Genomic DNA, 19742 nt, shown 5'->3' with positions numbered 1-19742 from the left:
ACATTGTCATTAACTTAGCTTGCGGGCAAAATTATGTTAAGATAACATTTGAAGGGAAACGGAACTAATGTTTCTAGGCTGGCGAACAGTCGGAATGATATTCGTCGAACACAGGAAGAGTAGCAGAGGTCGCTCCCACTTCTGCACGAACCGATATCCATACATTACACACATGGGGATTGTTGTTGGATGAACAGTGCTGTGTACAACGAAACTGTGTACATTGGGAACTACAATGGTCACGGGCTTGCGGTATGAGATGAAGACAAGGAAGACAGGTCAGCGGGATATACATTATTTTAAATAATTAGAAATTAACACCAGCTGTCATTAAATTGCCTACCTGCATCCAATGACAGATACCATTCATCTCCGAACTATATCGACTGTCTGATCTGCTAATGAGTTTGAACTTGGTCTGTAGGTCTGTGCTCCTACAAAGTGTTATAACAACGATATAGAGTCAGATTCCAGTGTAGGAGTGTAGATATCAGCAACATGCCCCTGTCAGACTTCCTGGACGGCCTGAAGGATAACCCCTACTTTGGGGCTGGCTTCGGACTGGTCGGGGTTGGGACAGCGTTGGCAGTGGCCAGGAAAGGTGCCCAGGTGGGGATGATCTTCTTCCGCAGACACTACATGATCACTCTGGAGGTCCCCAGCAGGGACAAGAGCTACAACTGGCTGCTGAGCTGGATCACCAAGCACGCCAGGCACACTCAGCACCTGAGCGTGGAGACCTCTTACCTGGCACATGAGAGTGGACGGGTGCACACGCAGTTTGACTTCCACCCAAGCCCTGGGAACCACATCATCTGGTCAGAGGAATTCATTGGATATACTTTTAAGAAGCATGACATAAAAATATAGAGATAAAATCCTACATATATTAATCAGCTTGACAAATGCTGTTCTCTCTGTCATCAATACGACTTTTGACACTGTCAACCATTGTGCTCTGCAGGTATGGGAGGAAGTGGATCAGGGTGGAGAGGACCAGAGAGAAGCAGATGGTGGATCTGCACACTGGAACGCCATGGGAGTCCGTCACTTTCACTGCTTTAGGCAGAGACAGACAAATCTTCTTTAATATCTTGCAAGAAGGTACTGGTCTACAGTATATACCTGACAATATTCTTGTCATATGCAATATACTTAAATTATGTTGTTCCCCTTAGCCATTTCGTGGCTATTTAGTGAAGTTGTCCATCATGTTTTGTAGCAAGAGAACTGGCCCTGAAGCAGGAGGAGGGGCGGACAGTAATGTACACAGCCATGGGTGCTGAGTGGAGGCCCTTTGGATTTCCACGGCGACGCAGACCCCTCAGCTCTGTGGTCCTGGAGTCTGGTTTGGCCGAAAGGATTGTAGACGATGTGAAGGACTTTATTGGAAACCCCAAGTGGTACACAGACAGAGGTAAAGTATAACAAGACTCAAATCCATTCATGGAAGTTATCTTGGAGCATTTTAATTTTATGTTACCTGGTTATATAATTCATGTTTTGGTACTATGATAGTTAATATTATTCATAGATGCATTAGAGTGCACTTGAATGCACCAATCAAGAAGAGAAAGTAATAGTATTAGGCGTCAGTAACATGAAACAACATTGTAACATTGAAATAAACAAATGAATAAGAAATAAAGAAATCGGAAAGTCAAGCTTCACATCTGCAAGATGATTTTAATACAGTACTGGCATAAGCTGAAACCAGGGGCCGCCTGAAATATTGTGTATTGTTGAGTTCTTGGAAAATGGTGTCAGTGATGTAACCTATGCAATCTGTAGCTAATCAGCCAGGATGTGCAAAACCACAGCAACTATATGTCCTATGATACAGTAAGTTTAATTATTTGTTAAATTGCCTGTTTTGAAAAGCGCAGTGTGGTAACATTTTCAGCTTCCAGTGATTCTGTGATGTTCATCTGCATGACAGTGATGATGTTTTTTTTTTTCTTTGTCTTTGCAGGCATCCCCTACAGAAGAGGATATCTGCTCTATGGACCCCCAGGATGCGGTAAAAGTAGCTTTATGTGAGTGTGCTGTTGCTTAAAAAGTGAAAGGTGGACTAAATCACGTAGATATCTTTTACTTTCCCTTTTTTTGTCCGTATGTTCTGTACGTCTTCATCTCCTGTTGTTTGTGTTTCAGCACGGCGCTGGCAGGCGAGCTGGGCTACAGCATATGTCTGATGAGTCTGAGTGACCGAACCCTTTCTGATGACCGTCTGAACCACCTCCTCAGCGTGGCACCGCAGCAAAGCATCATACTGTTGGAGGATGTAGATGCAGCCTTTGTCAGCCGAGATTTGCTTCCCACAGAGAGTAAGTAGAAGAAGAAAGGTGGTTTTGGCTTTGTTGTAGAAGCTAACTGCAACAATTAGTTATTGTTGTTATTAATTTGATGAGAAATTTAAATTTTTCTTTATTTTGAACCATCAGATATTTTCAGTCATGCATCAACAAGTTAAAATTCTCCACTGAGCTACCCTGTAAAGCTGTGGCTGCTCAGACAGACATTGTCTTTTGTCTTTCCCTCACAGACCCTCTGGCCTACCAGGGAATGGGAAGACTGACCTTCAGTGGTCTCCTAAACTCTCTGGATGGAGTGGCTTCATCTGAGGCCAGAATAGTTTTTATGACCACCAACTTCATTGACAGGTACATTTAAGGACGTTTATAAAGAAAGCACTTACAGGAAACGTTGTTGCACATCACCAAACTTTGCAGTTCTCCTCAGCTCTATGAAGCTTTGTGTCTATCCTGGGACCTTGTTTTGATTTTCTAGTCTCAGACCCTGTCATCATTTCCACTCAGAGAAGGCAGCTGTTTTCAGTTAAAAAGAAAAAAGCTCTGATAAACCCATTGTAGACTACCTGCCCCAAAGATAGAAACCTCCTGTAGTGCAGCATTTATTTTTCTCAAGAACTGATGGAGACAAATAGAGCAAATATTGGAATTACATGATTGGTAAAGTCTGCTGGTTGTGTAAACAAACAAAGGTTTACCATAAAAACTTAATAAGGAGATAATATAAGTGTTGTGTTTTGAGCTGCTGTCCCAAGTGGCCAAAAATCAAATACTGCAGCTTTAAAATATTTCAACTAATTTAAAGTAAAAATAAAAAACAAACATGCAACAAAATAACAACAATGAAAAAGTTATTAATAGTTATTGTAATAGGTTTATATATTTTTTAAGACCCCCTCCAATGAAAACCAAGTTTTTAACCCTGTCATCATCCATATGATGTTTTTTATATAATGCAAGAGATATCATGAGTGAAATAATCAGTAAACACCATGACTGAGTGTTTCCGCCACAGTGTCATAAAAACAGATTCAGACGTGTTTCTAAACTCTATAGAGTTTTTCTTTTTCTCGCTTTTTATGTGGGTAAACCATGTGAAACAAAATATTAATCATAGCAGAGTATTTTGACAGAGTTCAAGTGTCTGGAGGGGAACTAAAATGCACATTACAACCCAAGCTATGGCTACCTAGTTCCTTGATATTTCACTGGTGAGTTTTACGTGCATTAAGAAGTATTTTCAGTGACATTGATTCCCAGCTCTCTGCACACAGGTTAGACGCAGCGCTGATCCGGCCCGGCCGTGTGGATCTGAAGCAGTACATTGGCCACTGCACACACTGGCAGCTCACCCAGATGTTCTGGCGGTTTTACCCTGAGGAACCTGCTTCGGAGGGAGAGCGGTTTGCGGAGCGTGCGTTAGCCGCTCACTCTGAGATCAGTGCTGCTCAGGTACAAGGACACTTTCTGCTGCACAAAATGGACCCTGCAGGATCTATAGACAATGTTGCCCAAATAAAAGGATGATAGGACTGGAAGATGTCTGGAGGCTGATTACTGAATAAAGAGAGATATGAGAAACACGAGTAACTTTTTTTTACATCTCCACTTGAGGGACAGTATTACAAAGACAAATATGCTTTGATCCCACAGACTATCTGCAGTCTGTGATTGGTACCAAAAAGCTTTCTGCTGTGTTGAAGCAAAAGTTTCAGGCTCTTTAGATGCTCATATTCACGCTGCCCAATGACCTGCGCTGCAGTAAAGTTAAAAGAACTTTATTTATCCTAGAAAAAAATGTTTTCACAGACACAGATTTGATTGCAGGTTTTTTAATAGACAGACTAGCATGTGACACTGATTATTTCTCACCATTAAGTCAAATTCTTAAATGATGTAGTCAAATGACACTTCAGCTGCTTTCATCTTTCACACTTGCTTTCAGTGCTTACACACCATCTAACATTTCAGCACTTCCATTTCCATTATGAGTGTTTCTACTATTAAATGTTTCAACTGCAAAACTTGAGCAGCAAACACATGGCTCTCCTGGATGTGCACTGTGGGAGTATCGCTCACGTTTACATTAGAAGCAGATAAACTTTATTTATATAGCACTTTTAAAAACAAGGTACAATATGCTTTCAAAGAAGAAGTTTGTTCCAGCCTAAAAAGTTATATAATCGAGAGAAAGCCAAAGTAAACAAATGTGTTTTAAGATGAGAGAAATTAATAGTGCAGTTCAATCTCGTCATGTTTTAGCATCATGCATCTCAAAGTCTACAATCTCGTGTTAGGATTTACAAGAAAATACAGTTTAAATGAAAGAACATTTTACGTCTATATTATTTGACTTCTGCAGTTTTCTGCTCACTGTAGTTACCCAGCAAACTAAATATGGCTTCTTCAGATATTTCATTTTGCATTACACATGTATGAGTTGAATGGCTTTTGGACCTGGCAGGTCCTGGTTGATCCTTGAGAGGGGGGCTGGAAGGGTTAAATGTTTTGTGAGACATGGCCCCGCCTCGCTCAGCTAGTCTCTTGACTGTAAAGGGATCCCGTAGTATTTGCCATTCTCCCCTCAGCATGGCTGCGTGGCTGTCCCGGAGTAAAATACAGAGGAATGGAAGCTGGCGGCTGCCTTGTCTTATTGCTGTGGCCCGTGTCTACTCCAGGGGAGCTTCCTCTGCCACCGCCTTCCAGGACAAACCTCGTGGAGTGGAGGACCTGCCTCATGTCAGCCCCTTGGAGCTGATTTACAGAATGGTGTTTCAGGGTTTCTACAACCGTATTCATGAGTTACAGGTACGCCAGGCTGCTGTACACTGCTCTGCATGGTCTGTGGATGACACTGATGTATACAGGGATGGGATGCATATATTTTGATGCATTCCAGAAATTCCTGACATAACATGACTGCTCTGGTTGTGTAGTTTGATAATTTATTGCAGGTTTCAAAAAGGGTATATTTTGATTCTGATGTTCTGAGTGCATTCTCCCCCAGTGACAATGCATAATAGAAACATTCAGGCAGGTTGCATTACCTTTGTTCCCATAGTAACCCCCATATCACTCTCACAGAGGAGAGGATTGTTAGCCCTTTTCTACAGGAGTACTGTCTGTGAGGTAAACACATGCTCACATGCTCTGCTCTCTGGCTTTAAAAATGTGCAATGTATTTTCTTGTCAAACAACACAATGCACTCGATTGATGGGACAGATTTTCTGACTTTGTTGATATTAACAGAAATTTAAATTATTTTTATATTTCTTATTGCGTCATGCGTGATAGGATTGCTTAAACTCAAGTTTTTCTGTTAAGTCGTCTGTCTTGGGTTCACTCTCAGATCTATGAGAAGCAGCTGTATGGGCCCATATACAGAGACGGACTGAAGTCGGTGTCCGTGAACACTCCAAAGCTGCTGGAGGAAATCATGAGGAACGACGAGAAGTTCCCCTGCCGAGGAGACATGTCTGTGTGGAAAGATTATCGTGACATGAAAGGAATCGGCTATGGGCCTTTCACTGAGTAAGACTGCCATATACTGTATGACTTTCACAGCAATGCTCCCTTTCCTCACAAGCTCCGTCACATGTCTAAACAGTACCTTATAAAACATGTAATATTTGTGCTTTCCAGGGCAAAGTGCTGTCATGTGATTAGGATGGACTGACTGTGACCAGTTTGTATGAGACTCAGGCTTGAAGGTTCAAAGGTTTAAATCTTAGCCTACAGGGTTGAGTTAAGTGAACAAATAATAGTTAAATTAATGAAATGATCTACCTGAGGTCAACTCAGTGTTGTAGGGAATGAAAGTCTGCTTCAGGACTTAATGCTAATATAAGATGTTAATAATCTATTCAGCAAATGCTCAGCAAGAAAGTAAATAGGCATATTTCTTAAGATGTGATACTGTTTCTTTAAAATCTTGAATATGGATATCTTTCTGAGCCTCACAAAACAGTATTGGTTTGACTATTTAGGGAACATTCACTTACTTAACTCTTAACTTGTTAGATATGAGAAGTGACTAACTGATGGAGGTTTTGGCTGTGTGGTTTTTGATTGATATTTTGGTTTATTTTGGAAATTAATCACATTTCTTGATCATTTATCACTACATTTTTCACCCTCCATTAGTCAATTCAAATGCATTTTCTTTTTTTAAAGTTATTTTTGGGGCATTTTGTGCCCTTATTCGATAGAGACAGTAGAGAGAGACAGGAAATCCAGCAGAGAGTATGGAAAAGACAAGTAGCAAATGGTCCAGCCTGCCTTAATCAACCCAGGAGCTTGCTGCTCAGGGCATTTGAGTCTATGTGATATGTGCCCTATGCCATCAAGTCACCCAGTTCAACTGCATTTGAATCACCTCCATTGTTATCAGTTAATCTTTGTTTCTTCCCTTCCTCATAGTTTGGTAAACTATGTTAACACTTAGCTCTCCTGTCCAAATCCAAGCTCAAGCTAAGAAGCAGTTCAAAGTTTATGTGCTCAAACGATAAACCAGATGAACAAACTGTATTTTTTTCCCGATAAACAAACTGCAGTGACACACATCCTACTTCTGGAACTTTTAACTGAATGCCTTGAAGGATAAACAATAAATAATATGCAAAATAGAAGGGAGAACATTATGGCCTAATGTAACCAGTTAAACAGGGTTTAACTTCATCTATGGTTGATATTGGCAAGGAACTGTTAAGTGGCAGCTTGCCTGATAGAAACCACATTTGATCAAGACTTCCAGCCAGGTTATTAAAAAATAACCCTGGTTATGTGTCACCATCTTTGTTCTTGTGCTACTGTTTTAAGATGTTTAACTCCACTGCTTTATGTTTCTCCTGTGTCATCAGACCTGGGGTGGTGGCCATGGCCATGATAATGACATCATACTTCTGTCTGGCATTAAACATGAGTCCTATTGGACACAGAGGTTGGACTTACAGAGCAGAGCCTTTCTGAGGGGCTTTGATGTGGATCCAGAGATGTTTCTGAAAAGTGCTTGTATAGGGCGGGGCAGTGTTACCAGTCAGCTTCAGCCCTGCAGCTGGAAGATACTCATCTTGTGCTCAGTATTCACTGTGTGTTTTGACACTGTGTCTCACAACATGCTGTTTTCTGTTTTCGGCTTGTAGCATAAGCATGATAAAGGCCGCACAGTAAATCAAAGAAAAGCATCTCTTGCTCTCAGCTTCAAGTCAGATGAAAATACTGGGGAACTGGTCGACCGCTCTGGTTGTCCCACCTCTGGTACTTCTGAGCATGACTGAGGCACCATCTCATTCAAGACAAATAAGCCGTCCCTTTAAAATGTCTTCTGTAAAGCCATGGTGAGAGAGGTTATTGAACAACGCAGTATGAATTACCTCTGCAGTGGTGCAGTGCAGGGAGCTTTACAATATCCAACAATAATGCCAGTGGCTCTTCACTCGTGCCTGACAGATTATTAGTGCAGCACAGACAGCGTCCTGGATTTATCAGCACAATTATACTCCACAATTAAACTCCCTTGGGGATGTGCACATGGATAGCTGTGGACAGGTAGTTGTTCTCAGGGTCAGACTGAAACAATAATTAAACCTGGGAATTTGAGTCCATCGCAGGCTACGCTAACGCAAACCATCAGACGGCTAATTTTGTAGGCTATCAAATTGGAGGGTACATGGACGTCCACATAAAAAAAGCCACACTTAAATCTTCTAACGATGAAATTTAAGTCACACGGAACCTAACACATTATTCCAAAATCTCCCATAGGTGTTGGGTTGAGATTTAGAAACTGTGAGGGCCATTAGGTTGGTCAAGCCTTGTTGACCATTGAGGCTTTCAAGCCAACTGTGTTGAAAGTGTTCACTTCAGACATGTAGAAATATTACCATACACACCGTCTCCACATGTTCCTCCGTAACTTAAACATTTCAAATCATATCATATTTCCATGCTGGAGACAACAAGAACACACAAAGCAAATCATCACTGATTTTCATGATTCTTAAAGCATTCAGTGAACCCATGTTCCCTTGTTCCTTTAATATGTAACCCATCTGTATCTCATCCATGTGGACAGCAGGAAATGGGCTATAAATTTACATGACACAATATTCTTTAACAGTGTTGATGACAATGTGGCACAGAGCTAATTTCTTTTTCCTGTGCATTGATGGCTACCAACAGCAACCACTTTTGACATTTGCATCGGAAACCATGGGTGAATACAGAAGGACCACCCGAATGGAAACCTAAACCATGACGAAACAAAAAACTGTGCCTCTGCTTCTGTTCCCAGGGAGGGGGACAAGTGGTACAACTTGAGGGTGATGCTGAACAAGCGTATGCTGCGCCCGAAGGACTCTGAACAGTATGGTGAGATTATCACTGACGTGGTTACAGACTTCACCAAGAGGATCCACTATCTATGCCAGTGCAGCCCAACAGGAGATCTGGTGACCAACATGGCCAACGAGCTCTATCTATTCTCACTGGAAGGTATATACAAAATCTAAAAGACAGTTAATGCTGCTTAGTGCACAGAGAATATTAAAATCTTCTGCACTGGTTAAAATGAGGGTAAAGGGTAAAATGATTCAAATCAAATGAAATGTGACTTTTTTGTTTTCTTGTATGGAAGAATTAAATATTAAAATTAATTTTTGCCAACAGTTTTACACATATGTTCTTGATGATTTCTTTTTCTGAACCTAAATCTTAACCTTTGCCACTCAGGTATTGCCTCCATTCTGTTTGAGACAAGGCTTGGGTGTCTGGAGAAAGAAATTCCTGCAGGTACACATGACTTTATCAATGCCATAGCTCAGATGTTCATGAACAGCATGGCTGTGTTCGTACTGCCTAAATGGAGCCGTAATCTACTACCGTACTGGGGACGCTACATCGCTGGCTGGGATGGCATCTTCAGCTTCTGTGAGTTGTGTTTAGTAGTGGATTTTTGCAATCTTTACATGCATGCATCTTAAGTTAATAGCTAACCCTAACTCATCAGTGAACCGCACAGTAAGGTGATCCTTGTACCAACTAGCTACCAGCTAGCTTCACAAGGCTAATTCGTCCTATAACAAATAACAAGCTGCTGATTTTAGCGAGCTTAAATCTTATCGTGACTTTCTTATATATTTGTTGTATGTGTTTGGGTAAAGATCATTAATTGAAGTTAATTTTTTAATGAACTGCTAAATTTAAGTTCTCCCTGCTGCAGAATGTGCTTTCTAGGCGGGAGCAGGTGGTGATGATGGTCACTTGATCATCTGAGTTTACAGTACAAGAGGTTATAGTTTGCCCTCTGAGTAGCGCTGTTTCTTCAGGGCAAATTAAACTCTACAATGACTCGTATCAGAAAGTGACAAGACGGGGCTAGCTGGTTAGGAGTTCATTTTGTAACCCTTTAATTTACAGGGTGTTCATATAGTAATTATGTAGTAATGCAAAGAAATTACCAAGAAATAACAGTCAAGTAAATTCAGTATAATTACAAATTGTAGTAGTATTACTACTGGGAGTTACTGTAAAGAATTGGCCAGTTACAGAGTAAAATTGAAGCAGAATAAAGGGGTTGGTCTGTAATTATATGGGAACTAATTATAGTGAATAGTTTCGGCAGGGTCTTCTCTGTATAGGCTACCATTAATACCTAAAACATTAATATCCCTTATTGCATTGTGAAGAAGCTGTTAGCAGGTAATACCAAGTCTCATATATTAATTCAGTCACCATGTCAACATTGTTGTCGCCCAAAAAAACACAGCAGCCGAAAACTTTTACAATTCAAAATAGCATTTTAGTCTGAGGATTTGTTTTTAATAAAGATCAGTTTTAAGTCCATCATCATCTTCCAAACAGCAGCCAAACAAAGCTAGAGCTAAATATTTTCTCTGAGATCATCAGCAAACCTTCTCACAGACCTAAAACTCTATTTAGGGACAAAAGTTGCCCCGTACTGTTAGGGAGAAACTTATCGACGGTGGTCTTTCTATTGGTCCATTAACCATAAACAAGCAAACATGATTACACACGCCCAGGTGCTGGTCTCAGAACACCAAGCCACTTGTTACTGACCATCCAAGGTCTTCTGTTATCAATTGTGGCACCAGAAATAGCAGCAGGAACCACAGGAGGAGCTGCCTGAGCGTCTCCTCCTGTAAGATTTAATGCAGTAGATATGGCTCTGTGACCTAGGGCCTCATATTGTCCTCTCACCCTGAGACATTCATTCTCATGGTGAACATATCGAAAATTCCTTTTCACGTATCTCCCACGATGTTGAAGCATCCTTGGACATCTGTGAGAAGGTTCTTCGTCACTTCTTTGCTGATGATTCACAGCTGTACCTCACACTAAAAACTAGGGATTCAAGGACATTTAAGGCAGGATGGCAAATAATTTCCTCCAGCTAATCAGTATACAAAAGAGTGGGTCCACACACTGTTAAACTCCCAAAAAATATTTTTATTCTCTTATTTAACAAAATAATGTTTCTCTGAGAGAGTTACAGGGGGGGACAGTCCTTTTGTAGTCGTCCTTGTGTCCAACGTTTACAGCAGCAGCTCAGGTGGTAAAAAGGACGAACATTAAATAATATTAATAATAGTTACATTACATGAATAAACAGGCATGCTCCTAGTATACACATTAGTATACATTACTGTCTCTACATTATGTTATATTCTACGTAATTTTCTCAGAAGCTCATACTCACGTTTTCTGTCCTCAGTAAACAGTAGCTCAAGTGTCAAGTGTGAGTAAGAGACAAAGAAAAAAATAATGGTAAGACGCACAAATTGTCCTTGAACTGCTAAATTAGTGACATTATATGAATATAAATAAACAGGCATGTAGTTAGTATACCTAATACTCCCCTTTTTCATCCACAGTTTACAGCAGCAGCTCAGGTGGTAAAAAGGAAGAACAATAAATAATGGTTAGTTATTACCTCCTCTGTTTTTATAGTAAAGACTATTCTAGATCAATGTTTCTTCCAGTCGGAAGCTCGTACTCACTTTTTTCTGTCCTCAGTGAACAGCAGCAGCTCAGGAGGCAGAGGAGGAGGAGAATAAATAATGGTTAGTGAAACTAATTATCAAGTAGATAATAACAATAACAATAAATATGCGTAATACAAGGATAAACAATAAACAGTCAGAAGCTGATACTCACCTTTTGTGCCCTCAGTCAGCTTGGATCGGATGTAGCTGATCCCAGCTGACATTGGGGCGAGGGTGGGGTTACACCCTGGACGGGTCGCCAGTGTATCACAGGGCTGACATATAGAGACAAACAACCATTTACACTCACATTCACACTTATGGGCAATTTAGAGATGCCAAATAACATAAATGTGCACGTTTGGAGTGTGGGAGGAGGCCGGACAACTTTTTAGCAACATGAATGCATTTTCAGACCTCTGAAGGAATGCATTCAGGTGGCATCCTAATCAAGGTTAGGCAGACTTTACCCAGACTGCCTTTGGGGAGCTTTCCTGGTCATTAGGTTCCCTGAGGTTTGCTCATATTTCATCAATGCAATCAATTGGCAAGCAAAGGTGGTGAGAAAGTAAAGTGCTTTGTCCTCTTGATTTGGGAGCTTTTTTTCCCCACTCTTCTTCTCCATCCCTGTGCAGTGCAGCGCTCTTCACCTGGGGAGGACTGCAGAAAGCCATGTGCTCCCTCCATGACACACGGTGTTGCCAGTCAATCCTTTTCTTGTGCCATTGATTAGCTTCACTGGGAGGACATGACAGCTGGCACACTGCAGACCTGCCAGTAGGAGCCAGTAGGAGCAAGTAGTGCTGTGAAAAGGAATATCATTATTATTATCATTATTATTCATTTTAAATGCACAACCAAGAAAATGGTACTTAGCCCTGCAAGACACAAAGGCCTGCCTCCAGAAAGAAAGAAAGGTTGATGCAGCCGCCGTACCAAAATGTGCAAAAGTACAAAAAAGCCCTTTGCAAGACGCTACCTGGGACATTTACAGCCCTGTCAGATGCAAAGGCCAGCCCTCAGGGTTTGAGAAGAGACAAAACAACAACCCTGCCAACATGAGGGAATGATGGACAGATGCCCCCCAGTGCAAGACACTACCTGGGGTGTCAACAGCCCTGCCAGATGCAAGGGCTGGCCTGGCAATCATTTACTCTGCCTGATGCTTTGGTGTGAAGTCCTTGACAGCTGTGGTCAGGCAGCAATGAAGGCAAAAAGGTTGACTCAAGGATACTCTGCTGTTTCCAGAAGGTATGGAAGTCCTGTAGAGTCAGTCTGAGTCGCTGTCATCTGACAACCTCGGCCTCTTTGCTGCAGCCTCTTCCTGGTCGCTGTCTTCCTGGTCGCTGTCTTCCTGGTCGCTGTCTTCCTGGTCGCTGTCTTCTCTGTCCCTCTTCGTGGAGGAGCTGAGACCAGAAGTCGAGGGAGAGGCCTCTTCCAAAGAGCTGTCATCAAGGAAGGATGGCCCAATGGTCTCAGGTTCAAGACAAGGGATGACAATCCTGTCTTCTTCTAGACCAACGTTGACCTCAGCATGAGGAGCAGCATCCGGGAAAGGACGACGAATGAGCAAGAAAAGAGCCGGAGCATGAGGGAAAAAAGGAGCGGCATGTGGGAAAGGAGGAGGAATGTGCAACAAAGGAGCGGCATGTTGGAAAGGAGGAGGAATGTGCAACAAAGGAGCGGCATGTTGGAAAGGAGGAGGAATGTGCAACAAAGGAGCAGGAGCAGGAGGCAAAAGAGGAGCAGCATGAGGCAAAACTGGAGCAGCATGCGGGAAAGGAGGAGGAATGTGCAGCAAAGGAGCGGGAGCATGAGGCAAAAGAGGAGCAGCATGAGGCAAAAGAGGAGCAGCATGAGGCAAAAGAGGAGCAGCATGAGGCAAAAGAGGAGCAGCATGAGGCAAAAGAGGAGCGGCATGCGGGAAAAGAGCAGGAGGGAAAAGAGGAGAAGCGTGTGGGAAAGGAGGAGGAACATACAGGAAAGGAGAGGGAGCATGAGGGAAAAGAGGAGCGGCATGCGGGAAAGGAGCAGGAGGGAAAAGAGGAGAAGCATGTGGGAAAAGAGGAGGAACAGGATGCGGAACTGCAAAACTAGCACTAGGACCAGGTTGTTGCCCCTCCATCCTGGAGGGTGGTGATGGGAGCTGCTCGGGGGGAGGAGATGGAGATCTTCCATCCTGGTCAGCAGGAGGACTCGCAGCATCAGGGTGTTCGTTGTTGGAACGCCAAAAGCCGCCTGAGGGGAGAAAAGAATAAACATGTAATGTTGTACATTTATTTAAAAAACGGAAGATGTAAATAATAATGTTTGGTGTAGATTGTATGCACATCTACTCTAACTGCACCAGCCATCCTAAAATAAGAGCATGGCCACAGTCATGGTCCAAAATGATTCATTACTTAAAGGAGGAATGTGGTCATACAATTTCATCACCAGCGCCTCAGTTTATCTCAGATTATAAAACAATGTGTGTGCAAAACACTGTGGCTCCCTGAAACATTTAATTGTAAACACATTTTTAGCATCGCTTGACAATGAGCTCGCCACTCTGCTCGTGTTACCTTGAATCTGGATTCAGAGTCCACCAACGAGAGCCAAAGCCTTTTAATAAGGTCGCGCCGTGAAAACTGGACATCCAGAATGTGTTAGGTGCAGGCGGAGAGAGGAGAGCTTGACAAAACAGTTGCTAATAGTCTGCTTGCCAGGTCATCAAATGATTTAAGGCACTTGAGAAAAGTTTCTCCTTTGCACCATAAAGACTTTAACACCATAAGGATCAATTTTCAAAACTTCTGTGCAGACTGCTTCTAACCCCTCACAGGAAGTTTCCATCTCTGATAAATAACTCTCATATAATTATCAAAACTAAAGTCTAATTATTTTAAACATATTCCACATAGGCCAATAAAGATATAAATGTTATATGAGAACTCTTAACACACAGCAGCAGAGAGGGTAAATGTTACATTGTACCATCTGTGCATAAAAATACAGAACATGCGCATAACGCACCTTGTGAGGCCGTTGAACTGTGAACTCATCTATTTATGATAAGTTGTATAAATTACTGAGATATCAGACTGATAATTACACTTAATGTCACTTTTTTCTATTGAAGGCATGTGATGAGGACAGCAGAAATGCATGCGTCATTACGCACAGCTGAACGACGGGCATTTTAATTAAATCATGCACTAACAACAACAGGGCTTCTCCACAATAACCTGTCTGAGCTATAGTGTGAACCAGACTAGTCTCTAGATGCTGCTGTTACTGTTGATGAGCTGCATATAGGAGGCTGATGCGGGCTGGACGCAGGGAGCAGGATGGACAGTGGGAGATGAGAGTGGTTTGTCATGTAGTTCATCAGGACAAACCGCTCTCATAATCTCCACCAAAGCGACAATACGAAATTCAGTACAGTTCTTATGGAAATTATTAAATTGACATTTCCTCATGTCAAGTACAAGCTCTAAGAGTTGATCACTGGACTCTCATAGCCACTTTTATTCTATGACAAGACTGGTCTGTTGCTGGGTTTTTGGGAGTTTGTCTGAGAAGTTAAAAATGTGAAAAACTTTTAATGTAAAAGTCTATGAACATTTGAAGCTTAACTTCAATCCTAACAAGCAAACTGGGCTCTCGGCACAAAGGGAACGCACCCTGGTCTGGTTCGCCTGCAAGTTCTGAGGTCCCGACGTATGTTCCATCGTCTCCATGGTCACAAAAATATATATTTTATGGCATTTTTCAAAAAAAGGCCCGGTCGCCATCTTTTTTACTAAAATTTCGACGCCAAACTTGGAAAATTTGGTGCAATCAAACAAAAATAACAATATTTTCAAGTCAATACACAATTGTTAACACACTCCACACCTGACCCGGGAAACTGAGCACGTTCTTACAGTCTAATAAAAGTTTTACAACAAGAAAACGTCGAGTAACACTCAAAACTATATTTTCCTAACAGACCCACTAACATTCTATTAATTTTTTATCTTTATATTCAACAACTTAAACTAATTTTGTGCTCATTTTATACTGAAACCACATTTTTGTGATTAATTAATGTATTTGTCATAAAATTAGAAGATGTCTTACCTGCAAAGGAGGTGATCCACCGTCGTGCCCGGGTCAGCAGGTGCTCCTCCATGGGGGGTCCATCGGAAGCCATGGTCTTCAGCAGTTGAAATTTGCAGTAGTTTTCCGCAGGTGTCTCTTCAGTGTAGTTTTCCAGGTGTTTGTTTTCCAGTCAGGTTTATCCGGGAAGTTTTTTCCAGGGGATCCGCTGTTCAAGAGTTTAACTTTCCAACAGACAAGTTTTGCATCGGGTTAACACAGGTCAAGTCCAAGTGCAAATGAGAAGGTGGACAGGTCTGAAGCTCTTACGTCACCTCGGTCAAGCGTCACCGTTCTGTTGCCATGACTTTTACAGACGTGCGTGCGCTTGTGTAGGACGGAGTATTAGGACCACTTTGAGGAAGGAAAATCTGAAAATACGAGAATTAAGTCTTAATTTTGAGAATAATATTTAAATATTTCAAGATTAAAGTCATTATATTAGGAGTAGTAATTTTATCCTGTGAACTTCTACTTCAGCAGAGGTTTCACAAATAAGGAGATAGCCTACTTCATCTTTTGGCTCATCATCATCATCATCATCATCAGGACATTGAAAAGATTGTGAAGAAACTGAGTCTATTCTGTTTTTTGTTTTTTTCCTCTCGAAGTAGTCAACTGTTGTATTTCAATTGTGCTGTATCAAAAGTAGTTTGATTGTTGAATGAAAAGTTATCTGCACTTTTTTCACAGTTGAAAGGTCAGATTGTTACAAATACATTAGGTTTTATACTGAATGTACTTGGCAGTGTGGAGGAAACTGGCTGCTGTCTTTACTTTGAGCAACAACAATGTTGATAGGCTGACAGTTAAAATATGAGACTTGGTATTACCTGCTAACAGCCTGTCTACACAATGCAGTAATAATACACCAACCCTCTTTATTCTGCTTTGTTATTTTGCCCAATAGTTTACAGTAACTCTTGGCAATTTCTTGACATTACCACATAATTACTACATAGTTAACAGCCTGTAAATTAAAAGTTTACCATTACGTTTTGTTCATATACTAAAATGAAACACATTTCTGCATTTATTCTAGCTAAAAACTTGATTGACAAGAAGATGGAGGCTATTCAGCAGTGTGTAGACAACAGTCAGGATGTGAAGGGTGAATACCTGACATACCTCCTCTCAAACACTGAGATGAGCCTCAAGGATGTGTACGGCAGCATCACTGAGCTTCTCTTGGCAGGAGTGGATACGGTAAATGTGATAGAAAAAGATCTGTTTTTTTCATGCCTATTTCTTAACTCAAGCCAACTCCTTATGCCATCAATTTACGAGTCTTATAAATGTAGCCCAAAGACACCCCACTCGCAGAATATAAATGCAAGGTACACATCTCTCTCTGCCTCTTTACTTATTGGCATTTTCTTTGTTTTTTATCAAGACATCCAACACCCTCACTTGGACTTTGCACCTGCTGTCCAGTAACCCTCAAAGCCAGGACAGACTTTACAAAGAAGGGTCCACATTCATCCCAGCAGATCGGATCCCCACCGCTGCTGAGATCACTCGGATGCCATATTTACGGGCTGTTGTTAAGGAAGCACTGAGGTGCGAGGTCATGATTTTGTGATAGGTTTCTGCAGCCACTGAGACTGATATAAAAACATGTACATACATGGTACATGATACTTTTCTGTATCATTTTACACAAATTATTCATTCTTGTTTTGCAGGATGTACCCTGTGGTTCCCATGAATGCAAGGATCATTACAGAAAAGAATATTGTTATTGGTGGATATCAATTTCCAAAGAAAGTGAGTCTGTTTCTTTTTATTTTCTATTTTAAAAAAAGTTATTGCATATTTTGTAAATGGTAAATGGACTTGCACTTATCACTCAGCGCTTTTCTAGTCTTACTGACCACTCAAAGTGCTTTACAATACTTGTCACATTCACCCATTCACCCACACATTCATACATCGCAGTCACACACTGATGGAACAGCCATCAGGGGCAAGGTGGGGTTCAGTATCTTGCCCAAGGATACTTCAATATTTGGCATTTTTAACTATTTTGTACCAATTTTGTACCAGTTTTCTGTGTAGTTGTATTATAACTGCAAAAGAAGTCTACAAGTCTATAATGTCTAGCAGTAAAGGTTTAGTCTAGTAATAGTATCTATTTCTCTAAGAAATTACTATACTAAATATAATACTATTAAAGGTCCCTAATAGTCTAAAGGCAGATGTCCATGTGTTGTTTGATTATAAAGCAGGTCTAGGTTCTATATTAATACTGTGAAAGAATCAAAGTGCTCAGTCCACAGAGAAATGCACACAGCCTGTATTCACAAACTGAGCTGTAAAACCAGCCGTCAGGACTTCTGTAACTTTGTGATGCCACAAAAAAGCAGTCACTACTCTCAGCCATGCCCCAAGCCCCGCCCACCTGGACCCAACATCCAACCTTGCAGGATTTGGTTTCTCTTAGTGTTTACTGAAATCTGCTTTGTTTTTATTTGATCACTCAGAAAACAGTCAGCCAATCAGAAGAGAGGCTCAGAGCCTCCTGTCTTCTGATTGGCTCACCGACCTAGTGTTACTAGCGCTAGATAAAACACCTGAAATGCGTAAAATAAAAGTAAGAGCATTTTTATTCCTCACTTCAAATAAAGGGCTGTATATGCCTATATCTATAGATCCCAATTTAAGTATTTTATCTAAACTGTTGTTTCTCCAGACCTCTTTCGCGTTTTGTCACTATGCCATCAGTCATGATGAAGACACTTTCCCAGAGCCGTTCACATTTAAGCCGGAGAGATGGCTCCGTGACGGCCGTGAGAGGCCCAACCCATTTGGCTCCATCCCGTTCGGCTTTGGAGTGAGAGGCTGTGTCGGCCGCCGGATTGCGGAGCTTGAGATGTATATGGTTGTCTTTCAAGTAAGTGTCGAGTAGGAAAACCATCTACTGAATGCACAATATCTGATGTAAACATTGCTGCTACAAATCAACAGTGAAACTGTGAGGACTCCCACAAGTGAGTTAACCAGTTAGTCACGTGAAAAAATGACTGTAGGACCCAACTGTGTTGCCATGTCAGGTCTTTAATAAAGTGACCTCAGTAACTCCATATTTCCTTTTTTTTTCAGCTAATCAGGCTGTTTGAAATCAAACCTGACCCCGCAATGGGAAAGGTGAAATGCCTCTGCCGTACTGTTCTGATTCCAGACCAACCAGTAAACCTTCGCTTTGTGGACAGAAGATGTGAAAACGCAGTTTGATTTGTGTTTGCAGATTGCTTTGAATACAAATGTTGCATATGAATGAAAGAACTGTTTATACCTATTTTTAAGAAATGTCTATCGTACTATATGTATAAATGAGACTGTAGCAGCAGGTCTCAAACCTTTACTATAATGAATGTGAATGTAAAAATGAAACTAATGTTTATGCTCATACATATTATATTTTTAAAAGGCTATATGTATTATTGTTAAAAAAAATGGACAACCCAAAGTTACTTGCCCTTAATGTTTTGAGGCAACTGAGGAACCACTGACCGCAAAGATGACATAATAAATGCTCATTGTTCCCACAGACAAGACCCAGCAATGCTTTGCTGAATGTTGTGCTTTTCTAAGAATGAAATAAGGATTGGGTAATAATGTGGTTACATCAATTTGCTGGTAACTTTTAAAGAAAATAAAATGGTCTCTTGTTCAACAGGATGGGTGAAGTGTTTGTCCCCTGACTTGAATTCAACAGAAAACCTTTGGAGTACTTTAAAGTGGAAGGTAGAACAGCAAAACCGCTGCAGCAAAGACCAGCTCAAAAGAACCCTCTGTAATCTGCCTCATTCTTTTTCAGCTTTGGCTAAGAACAGATTAATTGTATTAAATGGACAGGATTTGTAATTACTTAACATTTTATTGATATTGACCAGGGGTGTACTCAGTGTTGTTACATACTGAGCATCTCAAGGGAGCATACTCTCTTCTGGATGTTTGGCTGATGGACACTGATGTGGTGAAGCAGGAAAACCACAGGTGTATCTAATAACTTTAATGATAGCTCTGCTCCACTCTGGTGTGCTCTGCCAATACTCGCTCTGTCACTGTAAAACAGGCTGCATCCATAATTAATGTTATTAGTTAGGCTTAGATTATATAAATGTATTTACATATGCAATCGTTAACGGACTTCAAATATAGCACTTATATATTAAGCTCTATAAAATATATTGCTTGTGACTAATACTTCATCAATCCCCCAGCAGGGGGAGACATACTTGCATGACAAGAACAAAGCTCTTGACCTCATCAGACTCCACCGGGTTCCCTGCACTGTGCAGC

General features: G+C 41.2%; 3 protein-coding genes across 6 annotated transcripts; 2 read left to right on the top strand and 1 right to left on the bottom strand.

Annotated features, from left to right (window-relative positions):
- Positions 1 to 143: 143 nt before the first annotated feature.
- On the top strand, positions 144 to 3898 carry LOC130177412 (mitochondrial chaperone BCS1). Of its 2 annotated transcripts, XM_056389138.1 has the most exons (8): positions 144 to 278; positions 425 to 818; positions 965 to 1104; positions 1223 to 1417; positions 1973 to 2036; positions 2155 to 2327; positions 2546 to 2663; positions 3587 to 3898. In XM_056389138.1, the coding sequence occupies exons 2-8, from the start codon at positions 499 to 501 to the stop codon at positions 3837 to 3839; spliced, it is 1263 nt and encodes a 420-aa protein (XP_056245113.1). In that variant the 5' UTR covers positions 144 to 278; positions 425 to 498; the 3' UTR covers positions 3840 to 3898. The 2 variants fall into 2 exon arrangements, with proteins under 2 accessions (XP_056245113.1, XP_056245112.1); XM_056389137.1 differs by having other exon boundaries at positions 146 to 818.
- A 988-nt stretch (positions 3899 to 4886) lies between these two features.
- Positions 4887 to 19118, top strand: LOC130177129 (sterol 26-hydroxylase, mitochondrial). 2 transcript variants are annotated; one of them, XM_056388585.1, is made up of 9 exons: positions 4887 to 5120; positions 5663 to 5844; positions 8606 to 8805; positions 9043 to 9102; positions 16480 to 16643; positions 16831 to 16997; positions 17123 to 17204; positions 18130 to 18330; positions 18540 to 19118. In XM_056388585.1, the coding sequence occupies exons 1-9, from the start codon at positions 4902 to 4904 to the stop codon at positions 18669 to 18671; spliced, it is 1407 nt and encodes a 468-aa protein (XP_056244560.1). In that variant the 5' UTR covers positions 4887 to 4901; the 3' UTR covers positions 18672 to 19118. The 2 variants fall into 2 exon arrangements, with proteins under 2 accessions (XP_056244560.1, XP_056244559.1); XM_056388584.1 differs by having other exon boundaries at positions 9043 to 9240.
- On the bottom strand, positions 10770 to 15789 carry LOC130177130 (uncharacterized). 2 transcript variants are annotated; one of them, XM_056388587.1, is made up of 3 exons: positions 15420 to 15789; positions 11966 to 13553; positions 10770 to 11590 (listed from the first exon to the last, which is right to left on the bottom strand). In XM_056388587.1, exons 1-2 carry the CDS (start codon positions 15490 to 15492, stop codon positions 12586 to 12588), a joined length of 1041 nt encoding a protein of 346 aa, XP_056244562.1. In that variant the 5' UTR covers positions 15493 to 15789; the 3' UTR covers positions 10770 to 11590; positions 11966 to 12585. The 2 variants fall into 2 exon arrangements, with proteins under 2 accessions (XP_056244562.1, XP_056244561.1); XM_056388586.1 differs by lacking the exon at positions 15420 to 15789 and having other exon boundaries at positions 11966 to 14324.
- Positions 19119 to 19742: the final 624 nt, after the last annotated feature.

This window comes from Seriola aureovittata, chromosome 11 (genome assembly GCF_021018895.1).
Source record: "Seriola aureovittata isolate HTS-2021-v1 ecotype China chromosome 11, ASM2101889v1, whole genome shotgun sequence".
Classification (NCBI taxonomy): Eukaryota; Metazoa; Chordata; class Actinopteri; order Carangiformes; family Carangidae; genus Seriola; species Seriola aureovittata.
This window is presented reverse-complemented; position numbering and strand designations above follow the sequence as displayed.

Excerpts from the sequence above, each read along its gene's own strand:
- LOC130177412 (XM_056389138.1), top strand. The coding sequence starts at position 499 with ATGCCCCTGTCAGACTTCCTGGACGGCCTGAAGGATAACCCCTACTTT. Across the intron at positions 1,418-1,972 it reads CAAGTGGTACACAGACAGAG|GCATCCCCTACAGAAGAGGA; the intron begins GTAAAGTATAAC and ends TTGTCTTTGCAG. Across the intron at positions 2,037-2,154 it reads TGCGGTAAAAGTAGCTTTAT|CACGGCGCTGGCAGGCGAGC; the intron begins GTGAGTGTGCTG and ends TTTGTGTTTCAG.
- LOC130177130 (XM_056388586.1), bottom strand. The coding sequence starts at position 13,647 with ATGTGCATACAATCTACACCAAACATTATTATTTACATCTTCCGTTTT.
- LOC130177129 (XM_056388584.1), top strand. The coding sequence starts at position 4,902 with ATGGCTGCGTGGCTGTCCCGGAGTAAAATACAGAGGAATGGAAGCTGG. Across the intron at positions 16,644-16,830 it reads TCTTGGCAGGAGTGGATACG|ACATCCAACACCCTCACTTG; the intron begins GTAAATGTGATA and ends TTTTTTATCAAG. Across the intron at positions 16,998-17,122 it reads GTTGTTAAGGAAGCACTGAG|GATGTACCCTGTGGTTCCCA; the intron begins GTGCGAGGTCAT and ends CTTGTTTTGCAG.